Source organism: Schistocerca piceifrons, chromosome 1, assembly GCF_021461385.2.
Source record: "Schistocerca piceifrons isolate TAMUIC-IGC-003096 chromosome 1, iqSchPice1.1, whole genome shotgun sequence".
Classification (NCBI taxonomy): Eukaryota; Metazoa; Arthropoda; class Insecta; order Orthoptera; family Acrididae; genus Schistocerca; species Schistocerca piceifrons.
Window position 1 is genome coordinate 666,008,232 of NC_060138.1, and position 23,344 is coordinate 666,031,575.

At 38.0% G+C, this 23,344-nt stretch overlaps 1 protein-coding gene across 2 annotated transcripts in view; it reads left to right on the forward strand.

Moving 5' to 3' along the window:
- Nucleotides 1–21,032, forward strand: part of LOC124805717 (probable elongation factor 1-delta) — a 51,125-nt gene extending 30,093 nt beyond the window's left edge. For both annotated transcript variants that reach the window (XM_047266290.1, XM_047266297.1), the window contains 4 exons: nucleotides 10,268–10,337; nucleotides 13,919–14,044; nucleotides 15,004–15,119; nucleotides 20,776–21,032. In XM_047266290.1, coding sequence (XP_047122246.1) covers nucleotides 10,268–10,337; nucleotides 13,919–14,044; nucleotides 15,004–15,119; nucleotides 20,776–20,814 — 351 coding nt within the window. In that variant the 3' untranslated portion in view covers nucleotides 20,815–21,032. The remainder of the gene's footprint in view (nucleotides 1–10,267; nucleotides 10,338–13,918; nucleotides 14,045–15,003; nucleotides 15,120–20,775) is intronic.
- Nucleotides 21,033–23,344: the final 2,312 nt, after the last annotated feature.

The window sequence follows — 23,344 nt, forward strand, 5'->3', positions numbered from 1 at the left end:
CACAGTACCCAATAAGCTGAAAAAGACTACAGTGCAAGAGATGCAGACTAATACATATTGAAAAACCACTCAAAATACTTGCCTACATATTTGCACTAGACAATGAGAGAAAATTCTCAGAACACATCATGCAATGTGTGAAAAAATACGTAACTAGTACAGTATTTCATTATTTAAATAAACAGTGACAGTTGCAGAATTTCAAAAACATTGATTATGACAAACATTCCTACTTCCCAGACTGTTATCAGTTCCAGTTACATCAGCGATTTTTATTAGGTATAAAACCTTTATTCGATAATAAACAAGTCCCTGACAAGTCTTTTGATGCCTATTATGTACATATATCATACGTAAAGTGTGAAAATGCAAGGGGGAACCCAATATGTTACTTTCACAGCTTTAAACATTATTTCCCACATTTTAAACCATTTTTTTAAGTGAAAAGTGTAAAAGTGGGGTTTCACTGTAGTTACAAACTGTTGCAATTAAGGTGCATCTCATGACAAATGTCTGAAGCAAGAGTGCCTGCAGGTTTTCATGTCAGTAGGAGCAAAATATTTTCCCCATACGTATGCTTTAAAAATTTTGAGGACATTATCTGCTCATTCTTTCTCCTATTGGTTTTTACAGTGGATTTAGTACCTCCTCAGAGTTGTATACAAACTAACAGTATAATTATAGTAAGACCTGGTTTTACATGTCCAGATTTCACTTTTCTTATCATTTACATTATTTTCAGTTGGTCCCATCGTAAGCCATATTTTCTCAGTTAATTGTTTTGTTGCCATTAAAGATTCCACATTTCCCATATTTTGTGCTGTCGAACCACTACCAAAAGGCATCAGTATTGACTTTCTAATCAATTTATATGGAAACTATAGTGCTCGTACTCATCTCAATCTGTAGGACAATGTGTGACAAACTGCATACTTCTATGAAAAGGATAGTGCTTTGTTTGAAGCTGTACAGTTCATGACCTGAATCATTTTGTGTTGTATGAGACACGAAGGTGACATGTTTAGGAGCACTTTTAAAATGTTTACGTATGTTTTGTCACCTTACTGTACTCTGAACTGCAATAAATCATCAAAAATAGGATTTGAAGTTGTTTTTTTCTCTTAAAGGCAAATCATGTAATTCATCAAACAGTATGGAAGAAATGATTGATTTCTTCTAGTTTGTACTAATTTTGGAAGATTCTCATTGACTAGAGTAATTCTTCTACATTCTAAGTTTTGGTCATCATGGTATTAATAAAATTACTTGACTTCACAAATGCATCTTTATGCCATTCAGAATATGTATAACTAATTTTTTTCAGATTTATGAAATTTTTTAATTGGTGAATGCACGGTGTATGAATTCACTGCCATGACCGCCAAGCTTTATACAATACATGGCTGAAAAGCTCACACAACTTACAAAGAGCACCTTTAACTGCTTTAGAATAAAAGAATCATGGATGTTCAGTCCATTCCAAATATTCTCTTTATGCCATGTGTCAGTTCTGAAGTTATAATTCTCAACTTGCCATCGATTTTATTAAATCTTCTACCTTCCGGCAGGAATGGTGAACCAATGGTGCACGTTCCTCTACATTTGAAGTCATCGTACCAAAGTTTGTTGTGAATGGGGTATTGGTGCCAAGGTGTCATCAAAGTTGTGGATGACAGATCTTCTCATGCTCACTCCCTTCGTGTCACAATGTACTCGAATGATTTAGTAATAATACACCATCATCCACAGTTAGATCACATAGATCGGCAGCTGTTCTAATAATGCTGACTTCTGACCTCTGCTGATGAGTACTGTACAGCTAAATTGTTATAGCAAAATAATGTTCACCTGTTTTTGCATCTTGTACACACTTGTCAAGTGCTACAATTACACGTAGTTAGTACCATTTCTAAAATTGAAAGTATTTATTTATTCATAATGGCTAGTTTAGTAAAGAAACAAAAGATCAAGAAAAGTGTAATAAAATTTCAAAATTGGTGGACTGACAAATATGGCATGATTAACAGGTGCAATGAAGCAGTGTTTTATATTCTGGGGCAATGGTATTTAGAACTTTGCCTGTAAAACAATACTATGAAACAAATCACTATACTTTACGGAAAAAGCGAACCAGAGCAAAAGGGAATCAATATGTGTCATGAAACTTGCTGGCAGATTAAAACTGTGTGCCGAACTCAGGACCTCTGCCTTTCGTGGGCAAGTGCTCTACCACTTGCCCATGAAAGGCAATGGTCCCGAGTTCGAGTCTCGGTACGGCACACAGTTTGAATCTGCCAGCAAGTTTCATATCAGCGCACACTCCGCTGCAGAGTGAAACACTCATTCTGGGAATATGTGTTATGGCGATGGGAATAGTAGACGTGTGTGATTAAGTAATTTAACAAGGACTGTCATTCCAGAGCTGTTGATGTCATTTCAGAGCATAGTAAACCTATTGCTGATACGTAATTTTTGTAGGAAAGCTGGTTGGCAAGTGCCCAATCACATTTTGAAAATAGGGGTAAGATAAGTTAGCACATCAAAGCTACTCCTTTATCTAGAAACACAATGGGACAGAATCGTAAAACTGGTGCAAATGTAAAACAACCAAAAAAAAGTGATGTAAAGTCCTCTATTTATATTTCGTAGTGTCTTGATGAAAGTACAGATGTAACTAAATCTGCCCATTTAGCTGTACTTTTTCAATATTGTGCAGTAAATGACATCAAAAAGAATTGTGTGGTGATAATGCCAGCAACTACTAAGGGCACAGATATTTGTGCGGCTGTTCATAACTTGCTTACTAAAAACTAAATATATCTAACCATATTTGTTTCAATAACTACTGATGGTGCTCCCAATATGGTGGGCAAAAAAAAATGGTTTTATTAGTGTATGTGAAGCACATAGGGGCCATTCGATCCTTGAATTCCTCTGCATCATACATTGACAAGCTTTGTGTGCAAAAGATGGTTTTGGTTCCCTTGATAAAATAATGGCCATAGTCACAAAAATAGTGAAACTCGTATTGTCCTTGGGTGCTAATAAAAGGGCAAAGCAGTGTTAGATGGAGTCAAATCAGTGTACAATGGCTTACTGATGGATAATAATGATTGACTGAGCCTTGGCAGCATACTTCAAAGATTTGGCTGACAGGAAAATTGTGCAATATTCACAGTTAATGGGTGTTAAGTGCCTTACAATATGTTTGTTGTGGACAAGTGCCAGCATTTCAATGATTTGAACATAAAGCTTCGAGGCACAAACAAAACTGTTACTGTTATGATAGAGCTTATTTGCATTTTTCAGGTTTGCAAGTTAGTGATAATTTTTCCAAAAACTGTTTACCAAATTTCAAAAAAACATTGCTAGTAATTTGGATTTATACAAAAAGTAACTGATGAATTTTCTTCAGTAATACATTGTTCCATTGAAGCATTTTCATAGATTTTCTCAGTTCAGAGTTGCCAGAAACAATGAAATTTGTTTTTGTGTGTCCCGATATAAATTTACTGGTTAAACTGAACTTTCCTAAATTGGATTGGTTTAAAATTCAAGAAATAGAAATGCAGTTGATTGATTTTCAGTCTAGTTCAATGCAGACTCAAAAATTGATCAAAACGAGGAAAGAATTGGAAGTAAAAGAATTAGAAAGTCTGTCAGCAGTATAAGCAAAAATGGTTACATTGAATTTGTGAAAGTGTGGAATTCCATACCATACAAGCATAACTGTGTAAAGAAGATGGCATTTGCTACCTTAACAATATTTTCATCTACCCAGGTCTGAGAGTCATTATTTTTTGAAATGAATAACATCAAAGACTTGCTAAGAGACTGTTAAAGGATTAGAGTTCAGCTTGCATTCTGTAGCATATTGTTAGAAAATATGCACCTAATATAAATTATTTGGCATCAAATTTGCAGCAGCAGAAATTGCATTTTTTTCGTTTAGATAAACAAAAAAGATGTTTTACGATTTCTATATTAATGCTCTTTCTGGTTGCTAATAAATTGAAGTACTTTTTCAGTGGAGCTGAGATGTCTATGCAATCAAATTTTAAAATATGCATGTATTCATGCACTGTCAAATGCCTAAACATGTACAAAATAAGCAACAAAAAAATTACTTTTAAGATTAGTTTTATGGCATGCCATGGACATATTAAATATTTATTTGGGAAAAATTGCTTGTGTATTCACAAATGTTTGCCATTTGTGCCTTGGGGAATAATCAGTTGCCTCCCTCCCTGCTGCCAAACATAATTTCCAGCATCAGAAATATTGACCAGGAGACTACTATCCTTCCCATCAAAGCACTTGAAACCAGCAAAGGTACTGGCTGGGTCTGCATTTTCTCCAGCAATACAATACTGGAATTAATAGTAAATAGTGTTTGGCTCACCATTTCCCTGTTCCATTGCAGGTAGTATATTTTTCAATTCCATCACTTTTGTTTTCAGTTTATTTGTTTATGAAGTACAAAATATGGACATAGTCCTTTTTTTACTATATTCACTATGCTTGAATACTTCAGTGCACAAAATTCTAAGTAAACCACATTCATTCACTATAGCTCACTTACAACTTATTGTTGACTTCGGAAAACAGAGAAACTTCATTCACTGCCAACGGCACTCTTGGGCTGTACCGATCAACTGGGTTTCGTGAAAGCACATTATAGAGATTTCATGCTCAAATTTGTTGCTTATTTGCAGTAGTGGTTCTGAAATTACTTTAATGAAGGCTGTTCAAATGCAATTAATTGAGTGCCAGTATCACATAGATTGGCAGTAGTTCTTTACTCCTCCTCCTCCCAGTATATGTATTCTCATTTATCGAAAAACTAATAGTTTTTGGATTGCTAGGAATCAGTCAAAAGCACCTGTTGCTAACTGCTATCCTGTATTTCACACATTAAAAATAGTCCTTAGTGAACAATGTTGCAAGTTTTATGATTTGAATTAATTCACTGATGTACAGAAAGAGCTAATCAACCAGTAAGTTTCTAAAGACACATTAGTAAGCTTCACAGCTGCTGTTGTGAATGGCTGAATCAATATGTGATCGCACAGACAATTTCATGCATGTACTCATTAGGTTTCAGTTCACTGTTTTCAATTACAAACACACAACATTTCCCGAATGGCCAAGGAATTCTGGAAGCTCAAGAGGAAGAAATTGCTCAATAACCCACCTCCCACATTTTTGGAAGGATAATTACGATTTCGGTCATTATTTTAAAATTTTTTATTTATCAAAGAACTGAAGAAAGTATGAAAAATGTATCTTGAAACTTGGTCCTTTTCAGTACATATTCTTTTATGTATATCAATTACAAATGTGCCAGTAATGTTTTAAATGATGGCGTAAAGGGCTGCTCTCCTTGGCTCAATATTCCTCTAAGCAGCCAGTCCTCGAAGTGTTACCCACCATGCAACTAGGCATTTTTAATATTAACAAATTGATGCTCCAGATGTAAAAAAGAATCCTTTGATTATTTAACATATGGCATCCAAAACAGTCACATGTAAAGAGGTATTACAAAACAAATTATATTATAAAAAATCAATATGTAACTGTATTAAGAACTGGTATAAAGCAGAAACTGGAGGAATATTTAAAACTGGAAGAATATTTGCGAAAATAAACTGGAGATATATTAACACAAAAATATAGAGAATATTCCAAAATGGAAGCTGGTTCACAGTTGAAAAGTGTGTTGGTAAGTGAAATTTTAGAGCTCCATGTTAGCACCTAAAAGCCAATTCTTTATCTAGTTTCTGGGACAAAAATGTGAAGGAAGCAATCATCATTAAATTTAATGTGCTAAGAATACCCTAACACTGATAAGGCCATCAATAATTGGGAAAGGAAACACTATCCTTTACTATGCTCACTAAGGTGCAGATGTAGGCATTTAAGATGCTGCCATGATAAATTCCACTCTCATTAATGACATGAAATAGTGGAGTGAATCAAATTCCACTCTTCTAGTAAACAGCCAAATCTTTGTCCCAGTTTTCCAAAATGATGTGAAGGTCTTTGCTGATGGGGACTGCATTTGAAACTATATATCTGGTTACAGGCAAAATCAGTGATTCTACCAAAAGAGAAGTTACATCTTAATGCAAATGGAGACATCAGAATTTGTTGTAGCAAAATGGTAAACAGCTGTTTAAATATGGTCTAATGTATGCTGAACGCTATTCTAGTATATACATGTCTTATTTTTCAGAGCATGTACAGCAAACCATTTGGCAGCCATCTCACAGTCAAACGGACACTTCTCAGAGTCTCTTACGGTTAAAATATAACTGCTACAATGGAAGTCAAATGAGTTTCACTTTCAATACATAAATACTAGGTCACGAAAATGAATATGGAAATGTAAATGCTGGATGAAACACTTGTGTTTAACATGCCAATATACTCACATAAAATGAACCTGCAAATTTTGCAAGTTAAATCAATACCTCCCTTTCCAGTTTCATATCTTTCGCAAAAGAATTGGTTACAGAAGCTTTTTAAGCACATACTTTATTAAACATCAGTAAGCAATTTTATTACAATTACCCAATAAAATGAGGTTTCCCAAATTTGTCATCCAAAAAAATAGGTCAGCTTGAAATTTCAGACTGTGAGTCAATGTGCTTATGTTGTACAATGGATTATATAGGGGATATCTTAGAATTACAGATGAAGCTCTAGCAATTGAAATTGCAAGCAAATTTATTTTGAAAATTCTGAAAGGTTGGAGGAGCAATAGGGACACCAACTTGGGTGAGAGAGGACAAATGTGGGGGAGGGAGTGGTGAGCGGCCAGCAAATTTTGTTGTTGTCTCAACCATGAGAATGTATACTGCTTACCTTAGCTTTTTATGGGCATCTATAATGTTTAAACAGCAGTTTGCCTGAACCAATTTGTAGTCTAAACTGAATTCAGTTGGACAAATACTCCACAATAGTACACATTTTAGCAGGAGATGGTATAGCCTAGATAGGGGCCAATGGTGTAACTACATGTTTCATGCAGCAGTGTCGTCAATGCTAATTGTGAGTTATGATGGGTACGAAAGAGGTGTGTCAGCTGCTGGTTCAACACAGCCAATGATAGGACAGCAGGCACACATGTGGGCACACATATTTGGAAGCAAGAGACAAAGGAGTATTGCCACATTATCATGTTACTGTAGATGCGAAATCCACTATCTGCTTGAAAAAACAGATGTGTTCTCAGGATCCACCACAACCACATCCTCTGAAATCTCAGTGTATTCAGAAGAAACATACAAATATTTGTGACAGTGAAGATGATTATTGATGCCCTTTCCACTCACAGCAATTAAGCATCTTCATGTTTTTGCAGCGCAGTGACTGCTGCATTAAATTTCTAGTGTGCAGCCACATAAATTCAGCTGCTTCTAATACTTTGGATGTATATCCTTCAGCCATCTTCAGAGTGAGCCAAAACACTGACGCTCAATCACTCGTTTAATCTCTTGAACTTGCGAACTGCACCACTGCACATATGGCCAGATTCACAGGCATCAGAGATGTTGATCAGCAGCAAAGAAGTACAATATGCATTAATTGTATCTGTGGCTGGGCAGTCAGTCCATGCTGGGATGTCAGTGTGTCACTCTGAACAGCACTTTCTGATAAATTCCACTACTTATCCAAGCTGAGGTCGCTATCTCTTAATTAAATTTATCGCCAAGGTAATTTCAATTGCCTCTTTCCCCTGAGTCCCACAAAGATGGAGGAGATTAAATTTTGACAACAGTGTGGCCAGTATCAATACAGTGTTCTGCCACAGCTGATTTATTTGGATGTAAGAGGTGGGTGTACCTGCTGTGTTCCATACATTGTTCATGGACTGTACAAATCGTATGTTCAATGTACGAGAAGCCACATTTGTAGGGGACCTTTTCAACTTCAACCTTTTGGAGCATCAAACCCTCTTTAATAGAATCTGAGAGTGCTGTTGTCTTTGTTGGAGGACGAAAAATCACCTTTTGCTCGCTGAGGTTCCATACTATTTTTGACAACAATCTTCCCATATATGACAGTAAGGCCATGGATTTAGATCTGTCTGTGTTATCTTCTGCACTGTTTAGTCACCTTTGGTTTCATTCGTAGTGCCTTACATATCTGCTGTGGAGAATAACCATTGGCGCCAGAAACTAAGTGTAGGAGCTCATCCTGCTCTCATCAGCAATGATGTTTGCTCTGTGAACTGAACCTAAAGTTTTGTGAACACTCACTGTCTGCGAAAGATGATGGCAGTTATTTGCAAGTAAATATAAATCTCTTTCATACATTTCAGATACACTGTATGTTCCAAAGGTACCATCATTTTTGCACCACACCAAATCCAAAAACCGAAGGCATCGCTCCTTTCAGTTTCCATTATAAACTGAATTTTTCTGTAGATGTGTGACAAAACATGCTCTGTATCATTTGAAAGATACAGAAGTTAGCAAGTATGCCAGAACTTACCCCAGTTCACTGCTAATTGCACCATGTCATCTTAACGCTCTTGTGCATAGCATACGAAGTATTACATCACAATTTAAGGATGAAATTAAAAAATGAAAGTATATTAATGTTAAAATTTTTAACTTTCAGAATGATTGGACAGAAAAACCTGATTACAGCACTTGATTACATCCATTAAATAATACAGTTTAAATAATAAAGTTTCAAGACTTTAATGTAAATAACAATCAACACCAGGACTCTCAAAGTAGTTAAGAAATAATGTTGTACTGCCAATTCCATTCTAAAAATTCTAGCTGGCAAAGTTTAAATGCAGTCGAACTGAAACTTTTTCTGTGATTAACTACTAGCCAATGATCAAGAGGTATTGGAGCATTGGGTAGAGTATTTCAGTGCACTGTTCGATGCTTGAGTCCCCTATTGAATATATCCCAGCCCCACTAGATGATGCCATAATGCCTCCCCCTTCCCAAGGAGAAGTGTACAAAGCAATTGCTCGATTGAAGAACAGTAAAGCACCAAGGACTGACAATATAACATCTGAACTATTGAAAGCTGAAGGAGTTGAGCTAAATCGTAGGATCTAAGATACGTGCCTCATGTGGGAAAAGGAAGAGGTAGAGTTGCCAGAAGAATAGAATGTAGGGATAGTGTGTCTGGTGCATAAGAAAGGAGATCTAGTTGAATGCAGCAACTACAGAGGCATAACACTTGTAAATATTACATATAAAGTACTATCAAATATCCTGTTTAGTAGACTTTCACCTATACATGTTATGGGAAAGGTAGCCTGTAGATAGTTGTGGTGCGAAAGGAGACCAAATCGTGGCCCAAGTTACTCAGGTGTGGTCTTCTGAACACAGTGATGTGGTATAAGCTGTGCTCAGGCTCAGTCTGTCAAGTATTACCAGCCCGTATCAAATTGTAGGTCCTCATATATAAAATTGGCCAGGAAGGTTTGGTCAAAAGTTGGAGGAAGGCAAAGGCATGCAGGGCCATATTAAGTTGAGCACTGCAGTGTTTAAACCAACCCGAGTTGATAGCTTGCGGGCTTTCTAATAATAAATGAGGCTTTCTAATAATAAATGATGTGGTGGTGTGTGGCCCTCAGCTACGTACCCCCTGACTCAGAGCTGAAATATTAAGTTTTGGCTAGTTTTGTTGTCTGGGGGCTGGGATACGTAGTTGCCGCATTACAGGCCAAATACTGCCGAGTCTGCAGTATACGATAAGAATACACACATAAATTGACTGGTCCAAGGTTTCTATTGCTCGAAAATTGCGAATTATGAATGTAACATATATATTCATAAATAAAAGATTGCAATTAGATAAAATCTGCAATTACTACCTGAACAACTTTAAATGATGAGTACGATAGAAGTACTTTTGAGAATGTGGTATATTTCTGCAAAACATTTATTGCTGTCGATGGTCCAGCAATTAAATAAAATATAAGTTGAATAACAAGAAACAATGGATTCCTACTTCACGTAATTAGTTATGAACAACATAGCTCGTGAGATATTCACTTCTGAGTGCATGCGCACACACAGATGTGGAGTTACTTTTCATCATTTCCGGTTGTTTTTCAGCCATGGAATTTTTGTTACATAAGGTAAACATCACCCTCTATACCACATAGTTTGCGTGAACATGTAAGACATCTGCTGTTGAACTGTGCATTTATGGGTTCCTCTGTAGGCTTTATTAAAGTGTCTTCAATATTTTCAATAAAAATTAACCACAAACACAATTTTGTTTGCAGGAAGAAAGTGAAGAAGCTAAGAAAATAAAAGAACAGAGGTTAGCAGAGTATGCGGCAAAGAAATCAAAAAGTAAGTACACTCTACTTCAAATCCATATCTGAAGACACCACACAGTGGTACATATTTTATTAGCTTTTACTGATGTCTCTCTCTCTCTCTCTCTCTCTCTCTCTCTCTCTCTCTCTCTCTCTCTCTCTCTGCGTGCGTGCGTGCGTGTACTTTGATACTTCACTCAGTATTTACTCCGCTTTGTCACCAAATAATTGAAATTTGGTGTACTTGTTTGAAATAGATGACAATCCAGGATAACATTTATTTGCACCATAAATTTAAGGTGGCAGTTTCAAAATGGTGCACAGACTCCAATTCGTCTCATTTGGTGGTATTCAAAATGACTATATGAGAATGTCTTGAACGCCATGTCCCAATATCTGACCATTTTAAAGGCATGTCTATTTTTTTATTATTCAAATTAGTTTTAAAAATTACATTTAAATTTTTGTCATACAGTCCTCTTCATTCATTTTTATTGGGCTAATGTACAGGGTGGCACAGAGAAATGGAAATATTTGATATTATTACAAAACATTTCACCATACACATTAAATTGATTCTGAAAATTTTGCACAGTGTGGTGCAATGTGTTCTCTAAGATGTTGGTGGTGGTCTCTTCAGTGTGTTTAGCTGGGCAAGATTTGGTGGTGTAGTCAGATACAAAATTCTCGCCAGATGTCCCCCATAAAATGTGGGCGCACACTAAGATGTCTGAAGGTTGAGGCAACCAAATCAATGTCAGCATTCTTGAAATTATGTGGTCCCCAAACACATTTACTGCAGGCATAAGCAGTTGAGCAGATTGTCTGGTGGTTCCATCATGTTGAAACAAGGTGTGCTGAATGTTAAGATTTGGAAGAGAATGGAATCAAAAATGTCCTGTTGATGTAATGTTGAGACACATAGACAGCAGTGTCTCCTCCATGTTGGAAACAGTAAGGGCTTTTCAGCCCTTGACACAACACTGCACATCATATTGTCACCTCAGTGCTTTGTAACACTCACCAGTGAAGTACAGCAGGATTTATTTGTGTCGAGTAATGCTTGTTCTGCTTATTCATGTATCCACTTAGATGAAAATGGGCTGCTTCTGCCATCCAAAAATTTTCAGCAACGTTAGCATCCTCATTGATTTTGGCCAACAGATTTTCACAAAAGTATATGAGCAATACAGAATCAATAGTTTCCAGTTATTGAATAAGTTTGTAAGAATGAAATTCAAATCTGTGGAGTAGTCTCTGTTTGGTCAGACTTTGATCCAATGATGGCAATTTTTTGCGACTCCTTACCACTGCACCTAGCCCAGCACCAGTGTTTTTTGGGATTCATACAGACAATAGATGCCCACTAGTATATCCTCCCCTATGCCAAACCACTCTTCAAAGTTAAAAACCGACATTTTGATTGCATGTGAAGAAGGAACTTGATCACAAAGTAGGACCCTATAGTGGCACCAAAATACCGTGCAGTGATCACAATGTTGGTAATCTGCACTCTGTGACAACATGCTCCACACTGCCCCATTGCAACTAAGTGTCCGTTACTACCTCGCCCGCCCCCACCCCACTTAATGAACATCTGCAGGACAGCCCACATCAACTTAAGTGGTTACTATTTCTCTGTGCAACCCTGCATAATTAGATCATGATTCAAAAAAAGGAGTAAAAACTACATTTCAAACATACTAAGACTACATTTCTTAGTGGTAACTAGAATGTATAAGATATCAGAAAAATATTATTGAATATACATTTATTTTTTGTGGAACAGTATTCAAATTCTAGTGAAGCTGTAACTTCTTTACATGTGCTATATTGCTGAAGGTTAAACACAGAAGAAAACCAGATTAGTAATTTCTTAGCACAGCTAGTAAAGTCCCGTCTATTACAATCTTAAAGAAACTGATATTTGTTCCATGCACGAGTTTGGTTTTGAGTATTACAGTTCTTAAGAACGCATAACAAAGAATTGGAATTTGTGCTCTCTCCTGGAACTGACTTTAGTAAACATGTTAAATGCACATTAAAAAATACTCTTGTCTGATTCACAAGATGTATTGAACCTAAGGCATAATATTTAGTAGTAGTAAGGGGGGCAGGGGGGGGGGGCAGATCTGGCAGAAATAGACGTTACAAAAACTAGATGGCAAATGTTTTGTTCAGTAAAATGTTTCATTTCTCTGGTTAGTAAAACTGAATCGAATGGACAAACTGATGTGATAGTAGATAGATATTTCTCAAGGTCTGTAATTTCTTGGTTTGTGTTTGAAAATACATTTATTATTGTAAAGTTTAAAATAATAATCTTTTGTTTGTGTAAAAGGAGCATCTTTCCCTCAGTAGTACAATATTAAGATTAGTGGACTATCCCCACTGTTGTCCAGATTCACAGTGCATAATATTAATTTTGTTAGATACATCTCAGAGGGGTGATAATAGTCAAAAGAATTTTCACATTTTGCTTCAACTTTACTCGTACCAGATTACATATGCTTCATATGTTACCTAATAGCAGCTGGAATGGAAAATTTTACATAATGTTAAGCGAATGATATTCAGTTACCTTAACCAATTAAAATGTGGACTGTCTACATATACATCAAACCAGATAAATAATAGAGCTCATATTTAAAAGAATGTGTGTAGGGCCCTGGTGTGAGAAAAAAGGACTGCATGTTTGTCTGCCTCTCCTGTCTCTCTCTCTCTCTCTCTCTCTCTCTCTCACACACACACACACACACACACACACACACACACACACACACACACACACACACACAGCATAAAATTTATAATTTTATATTTTTCACAGTACTGCCTAGAAGTCACTTCACAGATGTAGATAACTTACACAACAGATATCCACATGCTTGTAGCACATATTGAAGTGCACGAAAGAGCTAAATGGTTGCACCACATAAAGCTCTGTAACAACTAGAGCCAAAGCATATGCACGTGGCTCATCAAATGATGCCAACAGGTTAATGTTTGCTGTGTAAAAATGTTTATGGGGGAATCATTTATACAAGTCTTTTATTTGGATGTGTGTTATAACACATCCTTGTTACTTTTCACAACTAGTTTTTGGTGTCTCCCCATGGAAGTATGAGCAATGTTATCTATTGGTGTAAAATTTTAACATCTTACAGCTCTAAACAAAAGTATAAAAATATTTTTTTGCTTAGGGATTAGCATTGTGAGAGAATAATACCATTTCAAATATATGGCCCTGTGGCCAAATTATGTGTTACTAGTGTCCCAATTACTGCAGATTTTGAAACAATGTACTTCAGTGATCAGAATTGTTCCTCATTAAGGAAGAAACCTGAAACATGAAAAAAGCAAGTGTTACTGGCAGTTGTATTGAAGAATAATTTTCCATTTCTGAAGCATCTGCCATAAATTTAGAAGAGAAATACTGTTTGAATGTATGATTCTGTATTGTCATGTTTTGAAGAACTTTGTAATAAAGCCTCAGTTTTATTCTGTTTTACACAAAACTTGCTAATACTTTTTAAGTGTTATGAAAATGACACGAAGGTCATAGAGAAAAACACAGTCTAAAAAATTGTTATATGTATTCTGTATGATTTTCAGAACCAGCACTAATTGCAAAGTCAAATATTATTCTGGATGTGAAACCATGGGATGATGAAACTGACATGAAATTGTTGGAGGCTGAAGTACGCAAAATATCAATGGATGGTCTTCTTTGGGGTGCATGTAAGTAATATTTTGTCTGTTGAAGGTTAGATGTGTCAATTTAATAAATTGCAATGCTGATACTTTTGTGTCTACTCAAGAATTTATTAAAATAAAGGTAGAGATAAGTTTGTCCAACAATTTCATTATATAGTTAGCAGCTACACAGGTACCAGCACATACTACTCCTTAAATAGCTAACAAACAAGATCAAGTTTTACACTTGCAACATAAAGCATTATCAGTTTTATTAAATGTTAATTTTTATGTAAGTCGAATCTTCACTGTGCTTAGTTCAGTTACTAGTCTTTTTGAGAATTGCTACTATAACATAGTGAGACAAATATTGAGTGGTTCCTTTCAAAAGAACAACTCCGATTTCCTTCCAGATCTTTATCTACCCTACTGAAGCTTGTGTTTAATATCTAAAGGCTTTGTTGAAAGATGTTAAACCCGATCTTTCATCCTTCTCTTAGGTGGAGAAAGTCTAAATCAGACCATCTTTCACACCAATAATTGTCTCCTATTACACCGAATCATTGACTGCTAATGCAGTTCAGTTGTTGTCAGTGTATACACAATGGTTTACTGCTTGTAAATTAAAGTGTACTTTCTTTCTTTGTTCCGGGAGAGCATATCTTCAAAGATGTGAATGGTCTGTGCATGTTAAAGAAATATGTACAGTATATGATTTGTTTGTGCTTTGCTATTGACTGTGACTAAGGATTGTATGTCTGTTTTAGAATCCCCATGAAGCAGTGATATTCAGTAGTGTTACATATATCTCGTGGGTGGTTGGCGGAACAGGATCTTTGGAAACAATTTAAACATTTTAGCAAAATATGCCTACTTCCCTTGACTCTCTCCTGTAGGAATCAAAACCTGTGCATAAATCTGAAATTATCTTCCATTTAAAATTGATGTTGCTATGAAATTTTAATTAATTTATTTTGACCACAATTCTTTCCATCAAATTGCAGCAAAACTTGTACCTCTTGCTTATGGAATACATAAACTTCAGATTTCATGTGTTGTGGAAGATGACAAAGTATCTGTTGATGTACTTCAAGAAGCAATAGAAGCAATTGAAGATTATGTAAGTAGTCCTATATTACTTTTCAGTTTGATAGTTTAGTCTGCTCAGTGACATATTTCAAGCAGTTTGCTATGTTAGTATTTTCTTGTAGTGTCTGTACGTGGGCAGTGCATGTGTAAAAAGTGTTTAAAGTGTGCTTGTAGACAGTTGACTACCAAATATGAAATCGAAAGTGTGACATATCATAAACGCTGTCTTTACTGTAGTATCACAATCTAATACGTAAAGAGTGAAACGTGTGCATAATAAAAAACGACAAAAAGAAACTGAGTGACAGTCTGTTCTCACTGTACCCAAAAATGCACTGTGGCTTTAGAGACTTGAGACTTACTTGCTGATTGCTTTTTATTGTATGACTGTCCTGTAAGTTCTCATTCAGCTGTCATTGTAAATATTTTCTCCAGCACTGAATAAATCATTCCTAGAAAGACACACTCTCAAATATTTTTCATTGAGTCTCTTGAGTAACAGGCACGTAACATAAATGTAAATAAAAAAAATTGTCCATTGATAGCCCTGTAGTACTGACTGCCTTTGATGACCGTCTTTGTGCTAGCAATAATTCTAGTAATGGGCACGATATGTAAGCTGAGAAATGCCATTGGTTTGAATAGAGCTGTAAGTGGGGGGGAGGGGGGCGGCACGTGTGCCCATGATTATTACAGGATAGTTGCAACTAAGAAAATGGAAAATTGAGGTTTGCAGCTACATTATTCAGAGAGAGATAAATATATTATTAAAAACAAAGATTCTATGACTTACCAGACGGGAAAGTGCTGGTAGATAGGCACAATAAAAAAAAACACACACACACACACACACACACACACACACACACACACACACAAAATTTCAAGCTTTCGCAACCCACAGTTGCTTCGTCAGGAAAGAGGGAAAGATGAAAGGATGTGAGTTTTAAGGGAGAGGGTAAGGAGTCATTCCAATCCCGGGAGCGGAAAGACTTACCTTAGGGGGAAAAAGGACAGGTATACGCTCGCTCGCGCGCACACACCTACCTGTCCACATATATACAGACACAAGTAGACATATTTAAAGGCAAAGAGTTTGGGCAGAGATGTCAGTCGAGGTGGAAGTGCAGAGGCAAATATGTTGTTGAATGACAGGTGAGGTATGAGTGGTGGCAACTTGAAATTAGTGGAGATTGAGACCTGGTGGATAACGGGAAGTTATCCAATCTCCTGGTTTCCCACCTCCGGAAAGGCAACTCACTCACCCTCCACAACCTTTCCAACAAACCTCAACCTCCTATCAATGCACACAGACCCAGTCTCTCCCATCTACTCAATCTCCCACTTCCAGCTCCACTCCCCCCAACACCTCAAAATTCTAGCCAACACAATCTGAAACCACAACACCCCAATTCAGTAGTTAACCTTTCCTCCAAACCTCTCTCCCAATCCGAAACCTCGGTCCTATCCAAAGGCCTCACCTTCAGCCCCACTCCCAGATTCAACCAAACTGCCCTTGTCAAAGATTTACTGTCTTACACTCATAGTCTCTGCTGGAAATATCACTTTGCCATGAAGAAAAATAATCCTGATCCCACTCCTAATGATCCAACTCCCCAAGACACTATCCAAATTGAACCCTGTCTGGAACAGTTCCGTCCTCCATCACAGCGGGACCCACCTCCTCTTCCTCAAAATCACCCTCTTGAAACCTTCCAGGAATTTCTCACTTCCAGCATTGCCTCTCACTCTTTCTTGAAAAACCTTAATCCTACTCCCAACATCACCACAGCTGAAGCCCAGGCTATCCGTGATCTGAAAGCTGACCGATTCATCATCATTCTTCCGGCTGACAAGGGTTCCACGACCGTGGTACTTGATCGTCGGGAGTATGTGGCTGAGGGACTGCGTCAGCTTTCAGACAACACCACATACAAAGTTTGCCTAGGCAATCCCATTCCTGATGTCCAGGCGGAGCTTCAAGGAATCCTGAGAATGTTAGGCCCCCTACAAAACCTTTCATCTGACTCCCATCAACCTCCTGACCCCACCTACACCTCGCACTCCTACCTTCTACCTACTTCCTAAAATTCACAAACCCAAACATCCCGGCCGCCCCATTGTAGCTGGTTACCAAGCCCCCACCGAACGTATCTCTGCCTACGTAGATCAACACCTTCAACCCATTACATGCAGTCTCCCATCCTTCATCAAAGACACCAACCACTTTCTCGAACGCCTGGAATCCCAGTCTGTTACCCCCGGAAACCATCCTTGTAACCATTGATGCCACTTCCCTATACACAAATATCCCGCACGTCCAGGGCCTTGCTGCAATGGAGCACTTCCTTTCACGCCGATCACCTGCCACCCTACCTAAAACTTCTTTCCTCATCAACTTAGCCAGCTTCATCCTGACTCACAACTTCTTCACTTTTGAAGGCCAGACATACCAACAATTAAAGGGAACAGCCATGGGTACCAGGATGGCCCCCTCGTATTCCAACCTATTTATGGGTCGCTTAGAGGAAGCCTTCTTGGTTACCCAAGCCTGCCAACCCAAAGTTTGATGACATCTTCATGATCTGGACTCACAGTGAAGAACAACTCCAGAATTTCCTCTCCAACCTCAACTCCTTTGGTTCCATCAGATTTACCTGGTCCTACTCCAAATCCCATGCCACTTTCCTTGACATTGACCTCCATGTGTCCAATGGCCAACTTCACACATCCGTCCACATCAAACCCACCAACAAGCAACAGTACCTCCATTATGACAGCTGCCACCCATTCCATATCAAACGGTCCCTTCCGTACAGCCTAGGCATTCATGGCAAACGAATCTGCTCCAGTCCTGAATCCCTGAACCATTACATCAACAACCTGAAAACAGCTTTCGCATCCCGCAACTACCCTCCCGACCTGGTACAGAAGCAAATAACCAGAGCCACTTCCTCATCCCCTCAAACCCAGAACCTCTCACAGAAGAACCCCAAAAGTGCCCCACTTGTGACAGGATACTTCCCGGGACTGGATCAGACTCTGAATGTGGCTCTCCAGCAGGGATACGACTTCCTCAAATCCTGTCCTGAAATGAGATCCATCCTTCATGAAATCCTCCCCACTCCACCAAGTGTGTCTTTCCGCTGTCCACCTAACCTTCGTAACCTTTTAGTTCATCCCTATGAAATCCCCAAACCACCTTCCCTACCCTCTGGCTCCTACCCTTGTAACCGCACCCGGTGTAAAACCTGTCCCATGCACCCTCCCACCACCATCTACTCCAGGCCTGTAACCCGAAAGATGTACACGATCAAAGGCAGAGCCACGTGTGAAAGCACCCACGTGATTTACCAGCTGACCTGCCTACATTGTGACGCTTTCTATGTGGGAATGACCAGCAACAAACTGTGCATTCGCATGAATGGACACAGGCAGACAGTGTTTGTTGGTAATGAGGATCACCCTGTGGCTAAACATGCCTTGGTGCACGGCCAGCACATCTTGGCACAGTGTTACACTGTCCGGGTTATCTGGATACTTCCCACTAACACCAACCTATCCGAACTCCGGAGATGGGAAATTGCCCTTCAATATATCATCTCTTCCCATTATCCACCAGGCCTCAATCTCCGCTAATTTCAAGTTGCCGCCACTTGTACTTCACCTGTCATTCAACAACATCTTTGCCTCTGCACTTCTGATCGACTGACATCTCTGCCAAAACTCTTTGCCTTCAAATTTGTCTGCTTGTGTGTGTGTGTGTGTGTGTGTGTGTGTGTGTGTGTGTGTGTGTGTGTGTGTGTGTCCTTTTTTCCCCCTAAGGTAAGTCTTTCTGCTCCCTTAAAACCCACATCCTTTCATCTTTCCCTCTCCTTCCTTCTTTACTGACGAAGCAACCGTGGGTTGCGAAAAATTGAAATTTTGTGTGTGTGTTTGTGTGTTTTTTTATTGTGCCTATCTACCAGCGCTTTCCTGTTTGGTAAGTCATGGAATCTTTGTTTTTAATATATTTTTCCCATGTGGAATGTTTCTTTCTATTTATATATATATATATATATATATATATATATACAAAGATGATGTGACTTACCAAACGAAAGCGCTGGCACGTCGATAGACACACAAACATACACACAAAATTCAAGCTTTCGCAACAAACTGTTGCCTCATCAGGAAAGAGGGAAGGAGAGGGAAAGACGAAAGAAAGTGGGTTTTAAGGAGTCATAAATATGTCTGCTTGTGTCTGTATGTGTGGATGGATATGTGTGTGTGTGCGCGCGAGTGTATACCTGTCCTTTTTTTCCCCCCAAGGTAAGTCTTTGCGCTCCCGGGATTGGAATGACTCCTTACCCTCTCCCTTAAAACCCACATCCTTTCATCTTTCCCCCTCCTTCCCTCTTTCCTGATGAGGCAACAGTTTGTTGCGAAAGCTTAAATTTTGTGTGTATGTTTGTGTGTCTATCGACCTGCCAGCGCTTTCGTTCGGTAAGTCACCTCATCTTTGTTTTTTTGTAAAACATCATCCAAAGACAATTTCCTTAATAATTTAGGATACATTGCCAAGAAAAGGGTTTGATAACAACAGTATTAATGATACTGGCTGGCTACTTTTTGGAACTGCAGACCCGGTTTTTCTCAGCAAGAGCTATGCTTGTGTTGGTCACCTCACACCTGAAGTAGTAAATAACATTGCTACAATGAAGATAGTTGTGGTACCAGGAGCTACATCTCAAAGCTGTATGTGCTTGATATCATAAGCAAACCATTTAGACAGTTTCCAAAAACTCTATTCTCATATATTATTGGACTGCATAATGCACTCACTTCGGCAACAATGAAAAGCAATCAGTTAGCCTTATGTGTGAGTGGATTCTCTCTTCATGGTGCACGGTATTACCAGATTTTGTCATCAAGAGTTCGAAAAGCACTGTGTGTCCAGTCTCTGGATTGTAGCAAGGACAACTTACTTTCAAAAGAGTGGTGAAATTGATAGTAATGACACTCACCATACAGAGGAAACATTGAGTTGGACAGGCACAACAGAAAGAAATCAGCTTTGGAGCAAAAGGCCTTCTAAAGTAGCACGTGCACGCCGATGACTCAACATCTTCTCCTTATGGGGAGTTGCAATCTTATCATTTTCATAATATTGACTTGATTCCATCCTGAATTTTCCATTGGTTTGATAGTAATGATACACATTTGATAATGAAGTGGTAACAGTAAAGCTTTAGCTACTTGTTAAAGACAAAAATGTGATTGTTTGCCCGGCAGGGTCAGAGATTTTCTCTGCCTCGTGATGACTGGGTGTTGTGTGATGTCCTTAGGTTAGTTAGGTTTAAGTAGTTCTAAGTTCTAGGGTACTGATGAGGACCATAGATGTTAAGTCCCATAGTGCTCAGAGCCATTTGTGATTGTTTGACTATGTTGTGAGCAATTTTTGTAAATGAGTAACACAACACACATTTTTATCTGTGTTTCTTCCTTGTTTCGTCCCTCGGCATTGAGGGAGGGTTTATATTCAGGTCAGTGTAGTATTTTAGTGATCTCTTTGTACTTGACTTATTCATCCATATTTTTATAAGGGAATGGCTACACTGAGAAATATGGCAACTATCTGTATGTGCCAACAAATAAGGTCTGCTATCATACTATATTTCTAATAATATTGCATTTATTTTCAGGTCCAAAGTGTGGATATTGCTGCTTTCAACAAGGTTTAATCCCTTCAGAAGAAGCGCCAACCCAAGATCATTCCATGTGATTTTAATGATGTGAGAATTTGTACCAGTTTGATAGGTTTCAATTTGAGTTTCCTTACAAAATACATCCATCATTGTTGTGAAACTTTTGTAGTACCAAATGTCCTAACTCCATATCACTTATTTGTTACTGAAATTTTGTTATACAGCACTAAAAAGTAAATAATCTGAACACATTATTGTCGTGTACTAAACTTCCATCCATAATTATTCCTGATATCTTTATTGTTGTTGTTGTTTAGTACCAGTCAGTTTATTTTATGTGCTGGGAAATGTTTTTCTAAAAATTGGCTTACTGCAAGTGTGATAATGTGGCTACATATTCATTTGCAGTTGCCATCTTTGTAGTCACTGTCTTCAGTCCAAAGGCTGGTTTGATGCACCTCTCCATCATTGTCTATCCTGTGCAGTCATCATCATCTCCAAATAACTACTGCAACCCACATCCTTTTGAAGCTGCTTGCTGTATTCATCCCTTGATCTCCCTCTACAATTTGTACTCCACTCCCTCACTCCCATCCATCTTTGGAATAGAAATAATTACTTTATTAAGAAAGTCTGAAGATATTTTACATGTCTCATATTTCTTACATACAAGATGGAATAATTTTGTCATGACTTGCTCTCAAAGTGATCCTCATAATTCTGAGGAAATGTTTTCTACTCCATGAGCACTGTTCCAATATACACACTTCAGGGCTTTCTTCTTCCATCTCATCTTCATCCTCTTCTGTTTCTATGATATTGGGTTAGTTTTTCTCTTACATTGAGCATCTATATATTTCTTCCATTTGTTGGCCACACTTTATTTGATATAGTCTTGCCATTTGAGCTCTTAATTTTTATACAGTTACTTTCCTTTCCTTCAAAGATTTCTTTAATTTTCGTATAGGTGGCATGTAGCATTCCCCTATTTATGGATGCTTATACACCCTTGCATTTCTTGTTGAGCCAGTCCTGTTACATTTTGCACTTCCGATCAATCTCATTTTTTAAGAAATCTTTATTTCCTTTTACCTGCTTTGTTTGCTGTATTTTGTATTTTCTCATTTCTTCAGTTAAACTGGATCTCTCGTGTTATCCAAGGATTTCTGCTGGGGCCTTGTCTTTTGACACATTTGACCTTCTGCTGCTGATACTATTTCATCTTTTAAAGCTACCCATTCATCATCTTCTATTCCTACATTCCTCTTTCCCAATTACAAGACGAGGTATTTTTTTCCAAAAATTGTCATTCTAAAAATACAAAGTTGTCTTAAGTTTCCAGATTGAAGCTTTGGCAATTGAGGTTTTGTACAGATTTGTTTGGAAGACATCTGAAGAGTTCATTTGATTAGGCTCAGTATGCAGAAGCACTTGATATAGTATCAAACTTGCTTGATCAGTCATGCGACATTTGACTTGCAGCACTAGTACAATGGATAGATACGTGAGAAACTATGAACTAGGCACTACTACAGTCTAATGTTTTGCTTACTAAACTGACACTTTTATGAAATCCTATAGTGTCAACTCACAAATTGCTATTTTATGTGAATAGGTTGTATGGCTGTGTATACATACATTTATGCAGCTTTTAAAGTAAAGGTAACATTCTGAGGTGAAAGTTTGGCCTTCAAAAATCATTATACAGTTCTAAACCAAAGCCAGTATTTTATTTGGTTATGAGAAACTAATGATTTATGAAGTGAAGTGCGTTGCAAATCAAAATTCCGTAGCTGTTCTCATATTAGAATACCAGGGAAAGCGATACCAGCTTCTAATCAGCTTTAGAGCAAGATCCGGGAATTTTTTCATGCGGGAGAAAACCAGGAAAACCCGGGAATTGTTTAGAATTCCGGGAATTTTGCATTGTTTTAGTTTTCAGTTATTTTTGTGATTTTGACTGGTAAGAACAAATACTCTAACAAAGGATATTATTGTATCCTGCTACTGCAGAATAATACTGCAGCAACAAAACATGAACAAGAGGGGAAAAAAATGAAAATAAAACTAAAGTGCAAAGGAAATGCACCATATACAACAACAAAACAGTACTCATACAAGTGTCTGCCAACAGCAAAGTGTGTCAAAGGCTTTGGGAAACTATGCAATGCTTTATAACAACAAATTGCCTCCGATGAGCGTGACGTGACAACTGTTTCAATTAGATTCGTTGGAGCAGTTGTGGTCGGGCTCTTGCGCATGCGCAGTTGAATCACGTATGAGTAGTACCTCCTCCCGCTTCTGGTTACAGAAGTCTGCCTGGGCGCCACTACTTGCCCCTGTTCGGAAATATTGTACATCCAGGGCTGATGCAGAGAGCTGTCAGAGTTGTGGTGGGGAGGTGGGTTGTCTCCACGTGACCTATGATTACGTTCAGTGATTTTGTTGTTTCCTCTTCGTTTATTGCTCGCACGTTAAATGATAACAAAACGGATTTTTGTGGCCGGGAGCTGTCAAATGAATTAAAATACGTTCGCATAATTACGGCAGGCTAAAATATGTTAAT